This window comes from Eleginops maclovinus, chromosome 22 (genome assembly GCF_036324505.1).
Source record: "Eleginops maclovinus isolate JMC-PN-2008 ecotype Puerto Natales chromosome 22, JC_Emac_rtc_rv5, whole genome shotgun sequence".
In the NCBI taxonomy this organism is placed as follows: Eukaryota; Metazoa; Chordata; class Actinopteri; order Perciformes; family Eleginopidae; genus Eleginops; species Eleginops maclovinus.
Window position 1 is genome coordinate 18310811 of NC_086370.1, and position 23040 is coordinate 18333850.

The 23040-nt window shown below is 40.9% G+C and overlaps 2 protein-coding genes across 2 annotated transcripts in view; one reads left to right on the forward strand and one right to left on the reverse strand.

The window, feature by feature from the left end:
* Positions 1-13991, reverse strand: part of ccser2a (coiled-coil serine-rich protein 2a) — a 53627-nt gene extending 39636 nt beyond the window's left edge. Inside the window, 3 exon segments of the mRNA XM_063874999.1 lie at positions 48-1537; positions 2445-2540; positions 13468-13991. Coding sequence (XP_063731069.1) covers positions 48-1494 — 1447 coding nt within the window. The 5' untranslated portion in view covers positions 1495-1537; positions 2445-2540; positions 13468-13991.
* A 1753-nt stretch (positions 13992-15744) lies between these two features.
* On the forward strand, positions 15745-22151 carry sparcl2 (SPARC-like 2). Its single transcript, XM_063874120.1, has 9 exons — positions 15745-15860; positions 16363-16427; positions 17259-17331; positions 17856-17967; positions 18236-18354; positions 18445-18599; positions 20341-20453; positions 21332-21426; positions 21933-22151. The coding sequence occupies exons 2-9, from the start codon at positions 16365-16367 to the stop codon at positions 21986-21988; spliced, it is 786 nt and encodes a 261-aa protein (XP_063730190.1). The 5' UTR covers positions 15745-15860; positions 16363-16364; the 3' UTR covers positions 21989-22151.
* The last annotated feature ends 889 nt before the right edge of the window (positions 22152-23040 follow it).

The following is a 23040-nucleotide window of genomic DNA, read 5'->3' on the forward strand; positions in this document are numbered from 1 at the left end:
CACAAATGTAACACAAACATTTAGTAAAATCAGAAAAAATATTCTACCTGCCAGATCCATAGTGTCCCAGTCAAGGCTGTCATTGAGAAAGCTGTGTAAGCGGGTTTGAGTAGTGCTGTCAGTTCTTCTGTTGTCAGGCAGGTCCCCATCACTGAACCCATCTCCCACACAGTCAAAGTCATCTAGAAACTCTTCACTGGTGTCGCCTCTGTCTAGAGATGAGGCCGAAGATAAGGACATGTCCTCCAAAATCTCGCCTGCTGTCTGGCCAGGGCTTTTAAGCACACCTCTTATTCCTCCTTTTCCTCCTCCGGAGCTTCCATCACTGTCACTGGGAGAGTGAGCTTTTGTTGTCACCATTGTCCGCTCAATGTCTATTGCTATCCCTAATAGTCCTGCACAGTCAGGGGCAATTGAAGGTCTGATATCCCCTTTGGCCTTACATGGAAAAAGAGGCTTTTGCTGCTTGGTCTGCCCTGATCGAGCCGGCCTATAGCCCAAAGACAACCCAGTGCTGCCCAATGACTTGTTCAGCACACAGCTGGGGAGCAGAGGCTTTCTCAGAGCACTGGGAGTGGTGGGAGCTGGAGGGATTGAGAGAGTGGGGAGAGAACAGGCAGCTGAAGGAGGTCTACTGTACTGAAGTCCTCCACCAAGACACCCTGAACCTCCAAGACCGTTATTCAGGCCTCCAGGTCCTAAACCCACTCTTCCATTGCTCAGCTGAGGGGGTTTGAGAAAACTACTGCGAGGAGGCCGGAGCTGAGTGTTTGCCAGAGGCTTGGCTAGCTCTACAGCCCGGTTGAAGGAGAAGGACCGGGTCATAGGCTGGTTGTTGGGTGACGGAATCTGCTTGAAGTGAGTGAAACTGTTCGAGCGCACCATATTGTCAAGTGCCATGGTCTTCAGGCTGTCACTTGACTGCGACAGGCTGTCTTGAGAGCTGCTTCTGGGAGAGCTGGAGCCTGCTCTCGGCCGCAAAAGTCGGGATTCGGACCCTGTTCGAACAGGAGTGCTGCAGCCATTAATGCCTGTTTTAGGACCTCCATTCAGTGGGCTTTGGTCTAGCTTGGTCACTACTTTGGGACTCATCTTCAAAGAATGCTTGGGGCTGGCCTTGGGACTGGAGACAGCCACCGTCAAAGCACCTGACCTCCGCATCTTGGGCGTCGCTGGAGAGCCATTTTTCACCTCCTTTGACAGAGGAGGGAGCTGTGTCTGAGCCTTTTCTTCAACACCATCCTCAGGGTTGGTGGGGGTGGTGGGGCTCGAGGGGGTCGTCCCCTCATCTCTCTTCCATTTGAAGGAAAATGAAGAGGCACGGATTATGCCATTTGGCCGTGCTCCTGAGGGAGTTGTCTTTCCATCCTGAGAGGGGGTGGTGGAGTGTGTAGAACCGTTAGACAAAGGGCTGGCGCCACCAGTCGAGGAGCGTCCACCGAATTTAGGCAGTCTGGATACCATGGCGGCCCTGATGTGTGATTTTTCTTCCATTAGATGCCAAAAAAGGCATGGAGGGACATGGAATCACACACAACTGGGGAAATAATACACAAAAAGAAGATTAGACTTCAGTGTGCAGGATTAAACTTTGCACACTCACAAGTGGTTAAAATCGTACCAAAGATGACAATAAATCACCGCTATGAAAGGTTCCATTATAGATCGAGTGAAATAAAGGTAAAATGTAGTTGAAAATCCTACTTTAGCAAACTCAGTCAGACACTCAACACACACACACACTGACCATATGCCCTGAGCAACAACACTAAGGGTAGCTGTGTCCACCTGCTGCCTTGGTTGCATGTCTGTCTCCTTTCCAAAGATCGCTGACTGTGAGGAGCATTAGGGATTAATCCGGCAAAGCTTACAGGATGACTTGAGGCTTTGTTACGGCAATTCTGGCTTTATACTTTCCCGTGGTCATATGAGAGGCTAAATTAATCTGACTATGCACGTACACAGTACATTCACACACATGGAAAAATCACATGTCTCTACTTTGAACTATGCATGAAGCAGTCTTGACTATTAAAGGCAGGAAACAAAAATGTATGAACCTAAATCCATAGCAGGGAACAGAGTATTGTGTTTATTATTATGGAATCTCCCAAAATGTATGGGTACATTAAGACAGTTAATAGAATAATGAGCTTTAACTTTTGTTTCACTGATGACATGACCTGGAGCTGGCACCGGTTTTGGAGGATATGGCGCCGACATGCCTGGCCAACAAAAGAATGGGCAAACGGATATACACCGCCTGGGGGACAAGGGGGAAACCAGTGTTGGGAAGGTAGCCAGCGACCTTTGAATACTGAATGGAGGACGTACAGCATGTAAGCCAATGGAGGGAGAACTTAGTGCCGTTTCCTGCTACTCCTCATTAAATTCATTCATTTCCAATCAGCCATGAGACAAGTGTACATGTGTTGGTTGTGCACCTGCGTGTTGCATCCATCTGGCTAGTGCTGGAAGACTATGAATTGGAAAGTTGCTGAAATCCAGATGGCTGGTGCGGTTAACAGAAAGTGATCCATCTGCATGAAGGAGCAAAGCAGTGACTAAAAAACGGTCTGTAGACGGTTGCCCCAGATACAAAGTAAATGTATTTTTTAGAATTACAGGCTGTTTTTTTATCAACATTAGATCAAGCAGTGTAGAGAGCTTTGACAAACTGGCACAAAGACCCAAAGGCAGATACTGGGGCAATAATCCACTCAACTTTTAAAATGGTGGGGGAGGGGTGTTGTGTGAAAATGCGGGACTCGTATTCTGAAAAAAAAAAAACTCCACATACCCTGCTGCCCCACATTCCCATGCACCGACACACACATCTACAATCAAAGAGACACACTGAAAACAACTACAGAAGTCAGGCTATGCCACCATCCTAATCTGCGTCATAAACACACTTCGACATGAAAACACAGTTTGCACACATAATCAGGTCAGCATGCGCAAGCAGGGCAACCCAAAGCCTCTTTGCCCCGGGGTGGGGGTGGTGATTGTGTGTGTCTATGTGTGTTTAATGGGTAGCAATTAGATTAGAGGTCTCGCCTGTATGAATGGCCCAGAACCTCTCAAGTTTCATTCACATCCAGCGTGTCCGATCACCCTAATAAACAGCAAATCCACCACGCTGCTGTGGCAAATGTGTTTTCATCTGGGTCATCTCACTTGTCACCCAGACATTGGAAGATACCCGTTGGCAGTGCTGGTGTTTTCTTTGATGTTTTTTATATGAATAGTATGAATAAGTAGTTGTAAAGAAATTCCACATCCACAGTTTCTACTCTTGTGATATTATAGTTCAGTTGTAATTCATGGGATGTTGAGTAAACAAGGAGGTATGATAGTCCAATGTTAAGTATGTATTTGAGTATTTTCATAACAAACACTTACAAGCTTGTTTTTGCTTAAATTAACGCTTTTACACTAAGATGATTATATGAATCAGCTATATTCAAAATCAGAAAATAAGCCCAAAGTATCAAACCAAATTTCAGCAAATGACTGGATCTGTTTCCCAGTGCTATGGACCAAATATGATTGATACTCAGTCCTTTTTTCCAGTACTATTACAAGGACACAGGCTTGCTCACGAGGAGCATAAATAATAAAAAAACAACAACATCCAAACTGCCTGACACACATTCTAAGGTAGGGCAGTAAACCTTGCAGGCCATCTGTCATACGCTTATATGTGATGACCTGCCCCTCCCCCCCAGAAAATAGTATTGTAAATAAATATCCCGGAGCTTCACTAACATCCAAGTATCAAGGCCAACAATATGCCTCTTGTGGCTCCGCACTGCATATGAAACAACACCTGAAACCTTGACGGTGTGATGGGATGAATAATGTAAAGGAAAGCCACAAAAGCCTACCTAAAGTCAGGTTAAAAATCATACTAAAAGCAAAGTATGTACACTGGAATTAAACACTCCCAACACGCTCAAATGCTGTTGATTTTAACCTGACACTGAGGTCTGAAGGGATTGTTTCAATAATTAAGTGTATCTTTGTTGCAGGCCTTTTTACTGCTTTATCTTGATGTCTCAAAATATTTGCTTTATACATTTGGTCTGAGTATGAAATCGATGAACGGATTAGATTAAAAGCCAATGTCACCGAGTGCATGAACGATTTCATCATGATTTCACTTTCAATCCGGAGAATAATAATGCAGGGTGTGTAACTAAAGACTGCAAGCAGCAGAGGGAGTGGAAGGGATTACAAAGAGAAAAAGGGAATGGACAGAGGTAGACAGATGCTGGTAAATAAAGTGAGAATGGGAGAGGCAGTCAAACAAGACTTCAGGCAGGCTTTTCCCACAGAGAGATCTTTTGCTAGACCTGCAACTTGGCATCTCAGCAGTGATCCCTGTACGAGAATAAGAAAAAAAGTGAGTTGACATCTTTTCTTACTCTCTGTCGTACAGGGAATGGGAGTTTTCTCTCTGTCTGCCAGTGAGGATGTTTGGCCTTACTTCATTTCCGACTCAGAGGACAGCCAGACAGAAACCACCTGGCAGAGATCCGGGAAGGCTGAAAAATCAGGTTGTTCATTACTCCTCTAGCAAAGCTTTCACTTTTGAACTGCTCACACACTACAGAGATTCAATCTTCAGGAGTAACAGGATGGATGCAGATAGAATGCGACAGGCCAGGGGGCTATGATCTATTGGGTCATTGGGGCTACGCATGAATGGAGGTGCTCTACTACACAGTAAATCCCCCAATGCTGCAGTGGATCCCCATCTCACAAAGCGCATAGTTCCCGATCATTAAAAAGTGTCAGCCCCATCTCTCAAAACCAGAATGTCAGACTACATCATTCCTCTCTTACCTCACCTTCATTCAATTTTGAGAGATTGATAAGGGGGAAAATTTTATTTTCGATTATTCTATATCCATTTTTTAAAAATGGATATAGAATAATCGATGAAGTCAGTATATAGAAAGAAAATGCTCTTTTCAGAAGTATTTTCAAAAGAAAAGAGTCAATAATATCAAAATATGCAAATGCAACTTCACATGTGGCTAACAGCCTTTGTCCCTTACTAGTGTTATTGCATATCAGCTGTTATTCACTTATATACACTCTGTCTCACTGCATTATTAAACCACTTTCCAAAGCCGGGGATCACTTTTTGTTATTTTTTTTAATGCATTCCCTTGCTATCATCGCACTATTAGCTCTTAAATTCATTCAAATGCAGTAAGAAAAACCACTTTGAGAGAATTGATCAACAAAAAAAAAGTTAGCTATTGTTGTACAAATGGAATAATGTATATATAGTAGATTTGAAAACAGTGTTTAAACTGATCTTACATGAAAACTAGCTTTGAATGTCATCTACTAACAATTTCCTGAGGGAAACCCTGAAAGTATATGTCTTTAACACCTTCCTGCAACAACATTATTGGTGTGCAAAGTTATACAATCTTAAGACATTACTGGCCCTTACTTTCTCTGCCATAAATAAGAATGTTATGTCAACCATGAGCTTGTAAAAATGAAAGGTTCTACTCAGACTTGAAACATTTCCTGTGTAAGGTAATGGTAGCGTAGAGCATCCTTAGTACAAGAGCAGTGTTTGCAACTGTAGAAACTAAAAAGTAGCTTCAGAAACACTAAAGAGCTTCTCTTGTGTAGAAAGAAATGGATATAACTGAGCAATTCAAGACAACAAAGACTGCTGTCAAGCTTCATAATGAAGATAACTGAAGAAGAGGAGATGCAGAAGGGACAGCTTGGAGGAAAGGACAGGGAGGATGGATGGAGTGGCCACACTAGACACACAGACACACATATCAGTCACACCAGTTAAAAAACATATCTGATATGTTGGACGAATGGTATCTAATTCATAGTCTCTGATGAAAGAATGACTAATAATTATACGCTGACAATTAACTGCAGCCCAAATGACTTTTTCACCTCCTACTGACACTCAACCAAAGTTCAGTTTCATTTACATATATTGACAGAGTTCAGTGTCCCAGTGGAGTAATAACTAGGCCAGTCATCTGGACCGAGCAGTAGTGGGCCTATGCTCTGTCCCAGAAGAGATTAACAGAGTGCCATTAGAGCAAGCTAATAGAATGAGACAGGGATGAAAGCAACACTGACGCAAGGCTAATGTGTATTGAGTGAAAGCAATAGTAGGCTGAGCTGCACTGATGCTACTTGATGCTAATCCAATGAGACAGCATAGAGGGTTTGGTAATGCTGTTTACTAACTGGGGTAGATCGAATGACAGAGACCAACAGAGGAAAGACGTGGATAAGTTAAGGTGTGGCAACCTGCAACATTCACAACTACAGTGTGTGCATGTTGGAGTACACTGAAGATACCACAAGAACAGACACAACATCACAATAGTTTTTTGCTCATCATGTAACACAGAAAAGTGAAATAGAGAACTGTACCTTAACTGATAGATCTTATCTTCCAATCATGTTCATCCCAGAGTGAATCATTAAGACAAGAGCTACACCCTGCCAAGTCACTGCACTCTGTTTCCTCATCATCTAATCTGAAAGGAAGGCAGCGCCCAGAAGACAGAAGAGCGCAAGAACAGGAAGACACTCTTCAGAGGTCGGTCTGTCTGCCGCCCTGCTCTCTCCTTGCATGTGAGCCTGTGTGTGTTGTGTGTGGTGTGTGGCGGTGGGTGTGTGGGTGGAGAGAACAGAGCATTTTATGGGTGCGTTTAATATTTGATAGGGCATCTTTCAGGAGCCCCACCCAGTGTGCTGCAAGAGTAGAGAAGTAGTGAGGAGAAATTATGTTTTGGGGAAACTAAACTAAAAGAGGAGAATAAAAACATAACAAAGATGTGTTGTCAGTACAACAGAGATGAACTGTAGCAGGAAGCAATCTGATCAATTATCTACAATATGGTACAAAGTCTAAAGACTAATATAGTCCCAAGAACCAAAACATTTGAATGACAATCTTGAGAGCTAACTGTCAGTTTGCATGCTGCTGCCCTTTAATGTCATTGGATCACCAGAGGGGATAATAAAGGGAAACTGATCCAGCCCAGCAGCACTCAGCTGCACATTAAGTGACTCCAGTAAAAAGGAATTTGTTGTGGTTCTCGTAAAGATTCAATACGAGTTCAATTTCCCATACTCATTTCATGGTTGACAGCATACTGGTCCCACTCAGTCAACCATTTTCAGCTAAGTGCTAGCTGTAAAACCGTACAAGCATTGCCAGCTCCTTAATATCTACTGTTTATAACCCACAGGCTGTGATTAATCACAACAGAGTCCGATTCCACATGCCATCAGCAGCAATAAAACAAAAGGGTTTCAAATTACTTCAAAGTCAGCCTTTTAAACATTTACGGCCTTAAATTGGTGTTGGATTTTGTTTCTACCATATGACACCTGAATGTTGGTAACAACATTTTTCCCTGTGGGAAAAAGTTCATAACTAAGATAGTGAGGAAGAATGTTTTCACCAAAATGAGTCAAACTGACTAGTCACGACACATATCACCCTGAAAAGTCCTCATCATCCACCCTGACTCATACATAAGAATAACTCTGCTGCTGCCTTCTTTGTGAGGTGTGATGCTGAGCAGCAGTAGTGCAGGCAGGACTTGTTATGATCTAATTACCTTCACTGTTAGAGCTGCCCAGATGTCCACACACCCATCACTGTAATCACATTCCTCCTCTCACCACTCCTCTCCCTGCTTCATCGTTGGGTTTTAAGTGTATGTGCACGTCATGAAGAGACAGGCGTGCGGGTATCTTTTCCCTCTCCCATGTATGACCTTCATTTGAACCACATGTGAGAAGACTGCAGTGCATTTGACAGCTCCATTTAATTCTCACCTTCTGATTGGCCACAGGGGGTAGGCCCTTAACTGTTGCCTGGCAGTAGCGCAGGTGTCAATCACTGTCAGCCAGGTCCTTTATGCAGATGGGAGAGCCGACAGCAGCCTGAGGCTTACTTTTTCTTTTTGATGCATAATAAAACTTCAGTGACCACACACCATCTCACTATTGATTGATCGCACAAGAGATACATCACACAACTGTTGCCAAGAATTTATTCTTTTAATTAAAAGATAAAACTCTCTCACCCGAACTGACCCCGTGGCGCAGCTACATTTGTAACTAGCTCAGGCCTATAATGATCAAAGTAACAGCATCTTAAATAGGATAATAGCTAGACCTTCTTCGAATACATTGTTTGTTTGTTTTATCAATTTGTGTAGCCATGGTCAAGCAATTGTTTATTTTAGGGCTTAGTAAAGTTAACAGGAAAGTTTTGATGAACTGCTCAGTGTGTTTTCACCAAGCAAACAACAGCTTACTAAAATCTAGAAATCTAGGAGAGACACACTGAACAACTATTTAGCTACTTAAGATATAATGACCAAAATGTTAGCCTAGCGTTTTAAAAAGGGAGCTTCCAATTGAAGTCTTCCTTCTGACTTCCAGTGAGATGTCCAATATACACGTGCATTTCAGACCTGGTTTTGTCTTCTAAACCCTGACAGAACTATTGTCTTTGGCTTTGTACTTGTTCAAGTTTCTTTACCAAACATTCCTTTCAGTTGTTGTTTACTTTTTTCGTGTGAGTTCATGACTTGGACTTTTTATGTAAACTGGTGTTTGGTTTGGTGGACCAGAAAACAAGTAGGTGGAAAATGGCTGAGAGCTGCAGAAACACTCAAAGTGGAGTGTCGGTTCTCAGTTGGATAATATCGCTTACCCTGGCCCCACACAAACGACTAAAGGTAATAAAAGTTGATGTCATTTGGAGGGCTTCCAATCGCCCAGAGTTGGCCCACTGTAAACCCTTTGTAGTCTTCTATCAAGCAAAGTTGGCCAACATGAATTGATTTCCACTCCCCAAATGTGAAAATGTAGTTAATGCTTTAAATTGATTAATACACTTCAGAAAACTGTGTGAAATTGTGCATTATCAGTCATTAAAGCGATACTATGCAGTCAGCAGCCCACATTGTGTGGTTGTTAAAGCAGATTTCCTAACGTTATCAAGATACAACTGTAGTTATTTTCTCTGTGTGAGTCTGATGTAAAGTTTTGAACTCTAAATGAACAATAACTACATAATATTATGTGTATTATACAATACAGGCACATGCAAAGGATTATGCGTCGCTATAACACCCCTTTTAGTGAGATGAATCATAAGCGTGTTTTCTCACATGATTCATGAACAGAACGAGAAATAAAAACATTTACATAGCAACTAAGACTCAGGGTGAAATAAATGAAACCCGCCTGCCGTCCCCGAAGCTTTTCTGATACCACTACAATGACATCACTTTCTCTATTGTATCAACCACTTATATTCACGCTGACATGCGAGTTCAGCTGAAACATCCCCGGCTTATCTGCACAATGTGTCGTTTATTGCTCATTTGATGTAACCTTTGTCAACTGACTCATTTCCTTATCGCCACAAGGTACAATGCAAAGCATAAGCCTTTCATGAAAGGTGAGAGATGAGGCTTTCAGAGAACAGGTACAATGTTAAGGCCCTCAATATGAAACACAGTCCCAAATATAAGCCTTTAATAGATCCGTTTCCTGATGGATTTGTCCTGTGTGAACGGACAATACACTTCTGCTTCCTCTCTGCCCAACTTCCCTCTTTTCCTGTGCCTCTTTCCTTTGCACTCTGTCTATCAGGCTGTCTCTCTTAACAAAGGCTTCCCCTAATCTCTTGTATTCTCCTACTGTACATGTTTGTACAGTAACAAGCAAACACGTGAGGCTAAGGAGAACAAAGCCTCCTCACATCAAATAAGAACTCGGTTGAGAGTTGCCAGGCCTTTGTGTCCTCTTTTTCACAGGGTTTAGAGCTATGAGGTCAACTGATGAAACCAGACGGGAACCGGTCCAAAAGAGTCTGATACAAAAGAGTAACCTTTCTATGCACCTCAGGAGCTATCTGTGATTAACTGACTGAACACTCATTGGAGGTGGTTGTAGCTAGAGAGATCCCTGCTGTGTTAGCTACTTTGAGCACAGAAAGGCAGCATAATACCAAGCATTTCTTTATACGGTGATGTTCGAGGCTGCAGATTAGTTTGTCATGCAAATAAAGTATTTGAATCATGACCGGGCAGGTAACCCCATAGACTTTGCCTTTGCATTTGAACAGGACCTTAGCAATGGGCAAAATGTCACAACATTATCACAACAGCTCAACCACTATATTCAGAGCTTAAACTCACAAGAAATAACATATGTTCATTAAGTTGTAATGGCAGTTTAGGAGTGAGAATGATACAATATCACTGAATAACAAAGAAGGCAACGTGCCAAATGAAACAGGTACAGCATGAACTTGAAAACAAACAATAGTATCTGAGAAAAAACAGACGGTTGCACAGATGCACGCAGAATGCAGCAGGTCCTTTACTGTGATTGAGAGTGACTCAGCAGTGTTCTTTTAGATAAGCTGAAAGCAAACGTTTAACCTCAAAACACAGCTCACAAACTCCAGCACATTGGTTGTACAACGCCTGATCCAAAGGACATAAAGATCCTATAATACCACATGATTCAAAGCCTTGAAGGATTATTGAAGGCGATGTAAAGGTTTTAAGGAGAGGGATCATACGACTATGTGCAATGCAAGCTCAATGTGGTCACGTTACCAGAAGCTAATAAGATATGGGAACACTAGATAAAGCACGGCAAGCATACTTTGTCTATCTGTAACATTTATTGATATGAGCCACAATAGCAGAAAGAAAATATGCAATGCTTCTGCGTTTAATATAGGTACGGCATTGAATTGATAATATGAAGTTGTGCTAATACAATAATAATGATGGTAATGACACTGAATTACTTGAGAGTGCTTTTTTTTAGCTGTTTTGTAACTACAATGTATCATTAAGCCTCACACAGTGAAGGTCCTGCACATTCACAAAGGTGTTTTCACTTAAGGCTAATTCGGCGTCTCTTAAGGCTGGGATGTAATCTACACGCTGTCAATAAAGCACAGTGTGTGAACACGCCCACACAGCCGGGACATGGGTCTAATCAGGTATAGCGGAAACACCTGTGTACGTGTACAATGGGTATGCAAGATATTGAGATTATAGACATTAATTTCCCCCAAAAATCTTGATTTATAATGGTTCTATTTAACACCTGTGCGACAAGTCATGATATCTGCTGTTAGTTCGAGATTTCTGGTATTTCAGCAACAGCTCATTGAGCCTAGACAATAAATGTCATCATCAAGCCAATAATAACAAACATCTGCTGCTACCATTCTGCATTGTGTTCATTATGACACCTGTGCAAACACTATTTGGAGCAAAGGAATAGAGGGATTTATACACAATGAAAAACCACTCATCACTAAACAGTGCTGCTTCCTGTGCAGAAAACATTGTATGCAACCTATAATTTGATATAATACAAGAGTTAGAATCGGGTCATTATCACAGTGCAGATTGTTGTTGTAGTTTAGGTCATCATTCTTAATGGCTATCTTTGAAAGTACTTCACTAAAGGGTGAATTAGGGTATGGTTCCACAAGCAACATGGAAATCTATCGTAAAGTAAACTCTAAATAAGGTAACGTGCAAAGAGTAAAAGAGCATTCTTGACCGGGAGTCTGTTTTTTTTAACTAAAAGAGTATATCCTGATCTTTCAAAAGCATATTTGCTCCAAGCTCCTGTCAGTTTCTGAGCCTATGGCAATGCATCTGACGTTCTGTTTCTACACTCTGCTCCACACTGAGCTATTCCAAGCCCTTAAACATCTGTGGTCGTACCGAGGTAACTGATAAGCGGGGCTAAGTATAGCTCTAATGATAGACCACATACAGAGAGAGAAGAGGGCAAGGAGGATCAGAGAAAAGTCAAAGTCAAATCAAGTGACTAGGCTCTGAGTAGAACAACAAAGCACAGACATGCAACAAAAACTACTTTCTGCACAGTTCATTAACAATCCCTGGACATCTTACATTCTTAGCCATTAGATTAGATTTTAAGTTATAGTAAATAGGGGACAGCATGTGCAAAGAGTCAAAAAAAATATAGTCTAGGAGATGCCATGTCCATTTTGACAGAATAAATAAGAGCAGAACAAAATACAAAATTAAATACAGCCACTACTGTGGAAATGGTGCATTATCTGATGCTTTCAAAGGGCTGTTAGGCACTCACCCAGCTCTTAGCAGACTCTCTCAGTCTGTGTTTCCTTTCATAATGACTCAACACTTCTCTACACTGCAAGTGGTCCATTTTAGCATCACGAAAGCACATTTTAACATCTTATCTGTTGGTCTCAAGGTCACCCTTAAGAGACTTTTGGAATGACTGCTATGCACAGGGTGATGTGTATCTTCACACATAGCTAGACGATGATGGTAAGGGCACATATTAAGAGAGGCAGACAACAGAGGCAGAGTCTGGGAAACCCTCACATATTGTACTGCAATTTGGGGGGTCTTAAGGAGGCAGGCACATGCTGGCGACATTCAGCTGTTGTTGGGGGGAATCAAGTTGTAAACACACCCTCAGCCAAGGTGGCGCTCGAGGACCAACAGGTGCCTGAGGAACACACACATGGATTTGTGTGTGAGTGTGCGTGAGTGTAAATGCGACCACACCCAAACACTGGAGCACCAGAAGAGTGTCCATCTCGCTTACACTAAGGTCATGTCTTATCTTAATGTGTGCCGGCACATTGATGCCATGGCGCTTTTCACTGTCTGGGCTGTAATAGACCACAGCCTAAAATGGTATACACACATAGTTATGAGACTTGATTGACAGCAACTTCAGTTGTGGTATAAAAATATGAATATGTGAGGCTGCACTGCATGGTATAGAAACCCTGGTTAATTTGGAACTCCTGTCTGAGTGGAGCATGAAGGCCCATGAGTCATCTTAAGTTACCCTTAAATGCTCACAAGTGCATGAGGAAAACGCATTTCAGTGGTGTGTCTCAAACAAGATTGAGTTACACTCAAGTATTAACTACTGAGCCATACAGAGAGGCTCTAGAGACACTTGTCAGGAGGAAATGCTCTACAATATGAAATCACCCTCCGAGTGCAACTTCTGTAATAATTTGTTAAACACTAGTTGCTTTTTATATGCTTATTACATAAATGCCTGGTCATCCTCATTCATGATACAGTAGCTAACTCTTTCAAGGGCATGATGTTGTGACGTTAGAAAACATGGCCTCTTCTGCCTCACTGAGCATCAACATGAGGATTAATAAGAACTACTTCATCCAAACCTAATAGTCATTTATTATGCAAATATATAGCTACTATGTTCTGTGCACATACACAAATAGAGAAATATGGTATTGGAGATGTATGTAATCATAAAGGCAGCAAATATTTGCCAACACTTTAACTGTTGTCCCATCATTCATTTCTCAATCATAACACCACTTATGTAACCGACAAACATGTTTGTGCTTACCTTATGCTGCGAATCTCATGTTTACAACTTCAATTAAGGGTCAGCAAACACTCCACTTGTTCTTGGCTTGTGAATAACATGTTGTAAAGTAAAGCAGAGGGGGTTCGTCTTTCACTTTCCGTTTAAAACAGATAGGGTTCATTGATGTGAAGTGCTGGCTAGCCCATAGCCTGTACACAAGTTCAATGAAAAGCTTCTTCTTATGTCAAGTCTGTTTTCGAGCCCCGTGCATTTAGATGAGTGGATAATAAACACATGGGAATTCCTTGTATTCCCATGAAGTATTCCACTTTAAGGTTAAAATAGCCTGAAGCTACTCTATCGTTTAGCCGTTAGTTTCACTGTCACGATGACAACACGGATCAACTGATGACACCGCGAGCGCTACCGACTGAAAAAGACGGGAGGACATCAACATTAATCCGGGCTGTAAAATCCTCATAGAAAACAGCTCGTAAGTCTTGTACATAAACTACCCACAGCACACGACCACACCGTGCTCACTGACTTTCCAAAGCAGTTTATCTTTCTGACACAGTCCTCTCGCTCCCAGCTGGGCGGAGCGTTAATATATGTCACCTGGGTCTCAAAGGGTGACATCGCAGGCTGGCCTCAAAGTGAACGTTTGCTGACATATGTACATTTTTTCGACCTTCTTTGCATATTAACCGTTACTTTAATCAATTGCTGTTGTTTTTTTGTTTGTTTTCAGGAGTATACTGTGACGAATGTCTGCGTTCACCGTAAGAAACAGCTTGTAAACTACAGGCTTCCCGCTACCGATGACGTGACGTCGGTTTATAATGAGACGTAAACCAAAATGTATACAATGACGTAGGCGCGTACACACAGTACCTAAACACAACTGTGCACACACGAAGTAATGATCGGAAAGAAATTACCAAAGTATTTGTTTCTGGGCTATATTTGATGTATCTCACATTCATTTGTATTTATTTATTTATATTTCGTATCGTTATTAATTGGTGAGTGTTGGGGGAGCTGAAAAAGAGGGGCATTCATTTTCGTTGTATTTGTATGTTTCCTGTGCACCTTGTGCTCTTCCAACGAAATATTGTACTGTAAGAAACAGTTGCATATACTAAGATCATCTACTTTACTAGTAAGAAGAACATTTTAATTCAGTACAATATAAGAATCAAATTATACTAGCTGTATTAATCAATATAAGGTTCAAAGAGAGTTAAGCTTGCTCAAAGATGTTATAAATTACATAATAATGCATCCCAGAGAGTGCCACAACATTGGTTGTTTTTTTTGCACAAAGCTTTATTTTTAGTATATTTTAGAGTTTTATAGATATGATTTCCCACGTGCATGATAATCGCCCAGATGAATGGTGGTAAATGTGTAATTTGTTTGTGTTATATCATCTAAAAAAAACATGAATAATCTGAATAAATGCGGCAATGGATCATCCTACAAGGCCCCTTTAATGAGCTTTGTGCCCCTGTTGACCCCCTTGCCTAAGTACATACACTACATCACAACAACAGTACACTAACAAACATGCTGCTTTACCAACAGCTACTTACATTTCAATTGTGTTGGTTTGCTTTACTTTTTGTTCTGTTTTACATGTTCTTTGTGTTTTACATGTTTTTTGCTTTTTGTTTTCTATTTTCTCTTTCTCTACTTGAATTTAACATTCAAGTAAGGAACAGGGAAACTTTTTAAAGAATGGTTCCAGTAAATATTTAAAGAGTCGAATGAATCAAAAGAAGTGTTGACTAAATGATGGTGAAACATATACCACAGACTGACAGATAACATGTTGTGATTTCACCTGCAGTAGACCCACCCAATGTGTTCCAGTCATACAGTGAAAGTGCTATTGATCATTATAACCAGCAGAGAGCAGCCTTTTACCTTGTATTGCCCATGACAGTTTCAGATTCATTCCCTTTGTATGTCTGACAGACAAAGTGAGTTTGAATAAGACAAAGACAGAGAGATAAGAGGTGTGACCATATAATGACCCTGGCATGTTAATCTTTCTTTGGTCCAGGGCTAATTTCAATGAAAACAACCCCACTTTCTTTAACAAAAAAACCTCTCCTGTTCTTTTCTCCATATCGCAGCATCAATCTAAAGCACTATGTTCTCAAGTGGCTTCACATACCTGTGCACTTGCTTCAACAAGGAGATAATGTGAAGGGAAGAAAGTCAGACAGACAGGGAGATGCAGAGAGGAGGGGTTATATAAGGCAAGGATGTAAAAATAGATGGATCAAAGGAAAATATAAAGAAAGACTGCTGAGGAAGGCTGCACAGAAGACGTTGAGACGGAGAGGCAAAGGTATCAGGCAACAAGGGAAAGAAGGAGAACACCAACAAGGGAATAACAAAAAAAGTGAGCGACAGAGGCCCAGGTAAGATGGGTTTTTTTATTCAAGCAGCCAGGGATAGAGAATGACTTGTTAGACTGTAATAACTTCCTCTGCTGAAATCCTGAACGTCCACTCTAATAAGTAATTCAACCCTCAGTTTCCTCTGTGACGGAAAATTATTGTTTTCTTGAGACTCAATGAGTTGCATTGTTTCCCGCTCTATTATCCGAATGACTGGAAATAGAATAATAGTCATGTAAATGACACCACAGAGAAAAAAATCTATTAACGGTAAATTATCTTGGTAAATTGATAGTCTTTAAGCACTATTTATTTCTTAGCATTTTCTCAAGTGTAATTGATATCACTACTTGTTCAATTACAGTAGGATTGCTGCCTGAAAAAGATACAAATATGTCTAATTTAATCTTATATCATTTTCTACATAAATTGCAACCACAGCCTTGTTTGCATGATCTGTTTGAATAAATCCAGGATGTTCCTTCTGCAGTAAGATTTTGATCTCTTCTTGCTCTTATTTCAGCCATGAACCTGAGCTTGACCTTTGTTTTGTTTATTGTCCAAAGTCTACACACTGGTGCAACCACGGTGAGTCCAACTGTCTCTGGGGTAACGTCTAAATGTTCTTAAATTGCATTAAAAACTGCAACCTAGTTGGGCATGAAGAATGCCCTGAGATTGTTTCATATAGATTTATAACTATAAAAAAAAGATAAAGAATCACATAGATATTTTGTGACTTCTTTCCAGTCATCATGACCGCTTCATAATAGGTGTTTACATAGTAGGCTACTACGTAAACACCTATTATGAAGCGATCATGATGACTGGAAAGAAGTCTAAATCCACTAACTCATAAACGCATTGATCCAGTCAATTTCTGGTCAGCATTGCACCGGTTTCCCATCTGGGAGAACTTTAGGGGCAGATGTGGACCTGGCTCTTACTACAAAGTTTCTGGAAATATAAGTTTTGAATTAGGTCGTATGATGGGTGATATGATAAAATGCATACCAATTTCATCTTGGTTTCATTTAACAGTTTATTTAACACATGTAGATATTTTCTGATTTCTTAGATGATTCCTTCAGCTGTGATTTTTAACACAGATTAAAACATACACAATCATCATGTGGGGACACATCACCTGAGGCTCATGATCCACATTTTAAGACAATAGGTCTACAATGACAAGTTAATACCTGAGTTTAGTGCATGCCTGTGGAATGACATGAAAAGAAAAGCATATGATCCATCCTTTCATCCATTCAGCTCTGCTCGACTGTAGGGAATATTGTGTGTGTGTGTGTGTGTGTGTGTGTGTGTGTGTGTGTGTGTGTGTGTGTGTGTGTGTGTGTGTGTGTGTGTGTGTGTGTGTGTGTGTGTGTGTGTGTGTGTGTGTGTGTGTGTGTGTGTCAGAGAGGCAGAGCCCAGCGCAAACAGAGACAAGCCGAGGAGAGCCTGAGACCGTATATTGGCAGAGTAGAGCCAGGTAAGACTTACGGTTGAGGAATGTGGCTTTATGTCTGTACGATATATCGTATAGACACAGGAAGGTCTTTTTTAATTTAATAGGAAATACAATGCAACAATGCCTGGCTCATCACAGTTTGGGGTTAAGGAGACCATAATGTTCAATGGAAGTAACAATTAAAACAAAATGCATTGATCATTGTTGCATTGTCTTTCATTTGAAAACACTTTGGGTAACATTTTGCATTTAAGGCCAATAATTAACAGTATATTTAGATTGAAACAAGGTGGTTGTCCCATCATTCAGACATTTTCCTGTCATTTCTTTTTGCTTTACTTTTGCCTTTACTTGGCCTTCTCTTCCACACCTGTGATATTTCATCATTTGAAATAGACGAGATATTTTATATGATGCTTTTATCCAAAAGACCTTTAATCAGTGCAAAATGCTGAATACACAGAACTGTAATCAGGCAATGAAACACAAATGTAAAACTAGGAAACAAAAACAGTAGTAACAAGAAACATTTCTCTGTGTTTCAGAAAAGCTTTGTGAGCTGCTTAAATGCCACAGTCCAGCCGGATCTTGGTGCCAGGTAGTTCAGGAAAATGGAGTTGGTGTCCCCAAGTGTGTCTGTCCTCAGTCCTGTCCAGGGTAAATGCTTCATGGCTTTTAAACCAAGTAAAAGTCTACTTATTTTGTAAATATTTTGACAATTGTCTGTATTTCACCAGCAAATGTACTCGAATTTATAGTTTATATCTATGCAAAGTTGCTTATTAACTGGGTATGAAATTGTTAATTATAATCATATCAAATGAGGAAGAAATATGAAGATTTAGGGAGGAAATTCCAACAGTTTTTTATCCGGCTGTGCACCTTACATAAAGTTTTGCATTGGGACACTGGCTCATGTGATCAGGCAGAGGGCACCAGTGTGCAGTGTTCTGGGAAAGACCTATGGGAGTGAGTGTTTGCTGCATAAAGAAGCTTGCAGAAAGAGACGCCGCACAGCACTGGCTCACACAGGACCCTGTCTGGGTAATAAACACACATAGCATTAAATATTACCCACAATTTCCACTGTTTACTTTAACCTGCCAAAGTAGCTCTGTTATCTGTCTTGATCAGTCCCCGGGGCTAAATGCACTGAGGAAGAGTTAGGCCAGTTTCCATATCGTCTCCTGGATTGGTTTCTGCTCCTGAGTCGTATGGGGGAGTCCTATGTACCTGCTGCCCCACCCCAGAGCTGCCTGAGCCACACCCAGAGGACACAACTCGCACAGGTATCTGAGAGTTCATGCTTAAAGTGGCAGTACACAACTTTTCTTACTGTTTCCCCTGTTTTCACAATGCAATGGCTGTACAATAATGACAAGATCTTTTTCAATTAGAAGATCATTTACAATTTTTTTAATAGCTTTCATGTCATCTGACCCAGTGACCCGTACAAGGAGTTATTACCTTGCTGGCCAAATATGACACATTTACTTTTTATTCATTATAGTTCTTCTTCTTTTACCTGTTTTATGAAAAATACTTTTTGATTCAAAAGTCTTTTTTCAATTGCTATTATGTCATGTGACCCAGTGAATTCAAATCAATGGAGCATTGCAGTACTACACAGAACCAATTTCAGTTTTTATACCTTCCTTTATTGGATATGGAGTCACTGTCATGTGACTTCATATCCAATAAAAAGAGGCGTGACTCATTTGTCCAATGTAGTAATTCAATGCTGATGAATTGATTCTGGGTCATTGTGTCATATGACAGGTCACACAGGTTTCTAGTTCTTTGATGATTCTTACATTTGTTTCCTTCTTCTCAGTACAGTCAGCTAGCTTTAGCTATGTTGCTAACAATACTTATACAAGTAGATCAATCTTCCTATCAACATCAACAGACTGCAAAAACATTGTGTGTGTCCTATAATATTACCAGTCTGATGTGCTAGTTGTCTATTGCCTTTTTAATGTAGGCCTAGGGAGCAGACTGACAAACAACAAAAGTCTGCGCCCAAGGGGTGAAGATAATTGTTGAGTAATAAACATGATTTATGACCTATTATTATCTCATCTAATGATAATGCAAATGAAATCAATATCCACAACAAAATGTAATGCTAACGGAAGGACAGCCGGAAGAAGAATATGCCAAGGGTTCATTTTCAGGCCCAGTGTAACTCAACACTGAACAGAAAGTTGTTTTTGACACCAGACACCCCCATCGCACTAATATACAAACTGCTCTTCATGCATTGTCCAGCGGGAAATCGATGCTAACAACCTGGTGTAAGTGGCAAGTTCATGTGTTGCTTGTGGTGTAGTCGTCCACAGAATGAGACAGTGCCTCTCAAGAACACCATGTATAAATAGGATTTGGTCAATAATCACTAAATTATTCAATAAGATGTTGAATGGAGGGATAACTCAATATCCCTGTGCCAGCTATATTGACCTCCTGGCCCCAAGTAAATAAAAAGAAGACTCATGCTTTACTTTGAACATTGGAAAAACATACACACTTTCTGGGGATTTAAATCATTTCTTTTGGCACTTTACACATCTCCACGAACAAATCAAGGATTTTGTCTTTCAACAGAGTAAATCTAGCAAGGGGAAAATTACGCCAAGAAAACAGCCATGCTGGTGTCCGCTTTACTTAAGCACAGGGATGTTGTAAACCAATTACTAACATTCGCATTCTTACAAGATGATGTTCACCCATGTGTTTAGCACGTAGGCTATTTAGCATGTTTACCATCTAAGCTTAGCAAGTGCTTATTAGCAATAATCATTAATGCTAATGACCTGATTATGGCATAGTATGAAAGGTGATCACAAATTCATCCTCTGAAAACCTTAAATCTGACATTGCTACCCCTGGACCTAATGTTGCATGCATCACTACAACAATGCATATTTATTCCATTGTTTGTCAGCCATGCTAAATAAGTAGTGCAAACAATGAAAAGTTGAACCTGATGCTTCTTTTATTTCAATCGTGTTCTGGCTCTCTGTTTAGCAAAGATTTACCATGCTGGATAAGAACAACGATGGCAAGTTGAACCGCAGGGACCTGAGGAAGCTGCGTTACAAGAAGATGCCACTGGAACATTGTGCTACACCATTCTTTCAGTCAGTATGGGTGCATATAGTATATATACACAGTTTATTTGAATAGTAGGCAAATTCCCAAGCTCCATAAGACTACTAGGTAGTCAATAACATAAGGTCAGTGTTGATGACCATCACCTCGTGTCTCACACAGGTTCATAATGTGGACCTTCTGTTTCCTGCAATATGTTGCTCTCTAGCTAATTACTGAAACACCAAGGGTTAAAAATGTCACACAGCGATGCATTTCACCCCCGCTCTGTGACCAAGTTGTACCTCCCACCATGCTGTTCTCTCTGCACGCCATCTATCCATTCATCCTCAATGCCAACAGCCGCTTCCTGTGTCCTCCTCCCCTCCGTTCTCATGACCACACAATCTCTCCATCATCTTACTCCTCCTCCTCCACGTTGGAACACTTCTTTCCCCCTTCTCTGCTTCCTGCTTTCATCCTCAAATAGACTTGTCTTCTGCCTCCCTTACTTAATTTTCACTAATTCCTGCATCCTTCCATCTCTCCTTTCTCTACCGTCCATACTCCCACCCAACCCCCCCTTTTCCCTGCCAGTCTGCACTGACAGGTTTTGTGGGTGTAGGGGCTGGCTGTGTCAATGTCAAGCCATTCCCAGCAATGATAATGTTTATTACCCACTGTGTCTCCCGCTGCCCATGGATTAACACAAATTGAAGGAGTACCCTTCAGAGATAAAGCTGCGGGGTGAATTGAAAGACAGTGGCTGATGTTGAGCCCCAATGCCCTTTCCATACATTTATACTGCGTGTATCAATCTGTCATGTTGTATTGCGTGCATGTAACAGTTGCACGGGTTCATAAGAGCATGGGTAAATGCATGTCATGTTATGAGGTCACTATGTTTTACACTGTGCTGTGTTTGCAGGTCATGTGACCGTGACATGAACAGGAAGGTGACCCTGCAAGAGTGGACAACCTGTCTAGTGGATCACACTGAGGCCTGGTTCTACCATTTCATGTGTGGGTATTCATCCTGGTGACAGATATTGCTGAAGGTTAAAGCTTACTTAAAGCCCCCTTTGTGGATTAAGAGGAGTCTGCGTCATTTTTTCTGCTGAAGAAGAGCAAATACATCTCAAACAGCTTAATGGGATACTTAATGATTCATGTTCCTCCATACATTCGCCTCAAGTTTTACTCCAAATTACGGTATAAATCATGAACTCTCCTAAGGAAAATAATTTCCTGGATAATGATTATGCTCATTCATTAAGACAGCAATTAAGTTTCGCACATCCATAAAGTTGGTGGACTCCCGAGAAGCCAATTAAAAAACAATCGTCAAAAAGTTTCAGTGAAGACATTCTGACCTTTGTTGACCTCATCGAAACTTTTGATTATTTGAATTTCAGACAATATTTTGTAAACATCATGCTTTTTTTCTAGTCCATTTTCTTCAGATTATGTGATTTTATCACTCGTCATTTCAAACCAAAATAATATGTTTCTGTTTTTTTCATCCACAGCGATGAAAATGGGCTCCCGCAAGCTGTGTCCTTCAATCAAAGAGAACCACCTTTGAGAGGAAAAAGGGCCTTGAAATCCTTCCTGCATGTCTTTTACATTGAAGAACTTGCAGAAGAATATATCACCCTGGTTATCACAAAGCTACAGGATAGCATCTCTAGACACTGCTCACGCATCTTACTGCCCAACAGAACTGCAGCTCATAATGTAGAGATTTACAACCTCATCAAATTTCTGCTGTCTGCTTGTTGTCTGTGCATTCATGTGTTTAAATAAACGTCTGGATGGACTGACTGCCCATCTTTTCATTAGCTGACATTTGTACATCTGTGTGGTAAAGGAGCTGAGACAACAGGCAATATTATATACGATTTATATAGCATCCTTTGAATAACTAATTAAAAGGGCGGATGACAGCAGTGCAGACAGGCAGCGTGATGTACACTGAATGACAAACTAGATGGGAAATAAAGATAAAGGGGGATGAAATGCTAAGTATGGGATGACGTGACCGGATAAGAGACAAAGAGATAATAAAGGGGTTGAAGGGGAGAAGAAAGGAAAGTGTGGTAATGCACTGGAGGAGAGCGAGGAAGGGAAGGAGAGAAGCAAAGTGGCTGAAGGAAGGAGAGAGAAGTATAAAGTGTGTTTGTGGAAGATGGGAGGAGATAATGCACTGTAAATGGGACTTGAGAGTAATGGAGTAATGCATAAAAAATGGATCAGAAATGAGGGAAAGACTGAGAACGGAGAGTTAGAGGGGGGAAGGGATGTCTGAGAAAGCGGGAGGAACTGAGGAGAAGAGGAAACGCAAGAAAAAAAGGTTTTGAAGCTGCAAAACATTTCTATCACAGCCGACTCTGTAAATACCATCTCTGAGCATGATGCAGAATATTTGAAACACTTGACCTCTGTCAAGGTCGAAAAAAAACTTGCATAACAAAATCTTGCTGACTTTTAGTAGATATGTATCCTAACATGCTGATGTAAAAGCTCTTGTTGCATCTTGTTTGTTCGCTTCGGTTTTTTTTGGGTGGTGGTGTTGCATGTGTTGGTGCTACATGATCAATAGGCGTGTGTGTGTGGCCTGGGGTTGGTGCTTTGGTG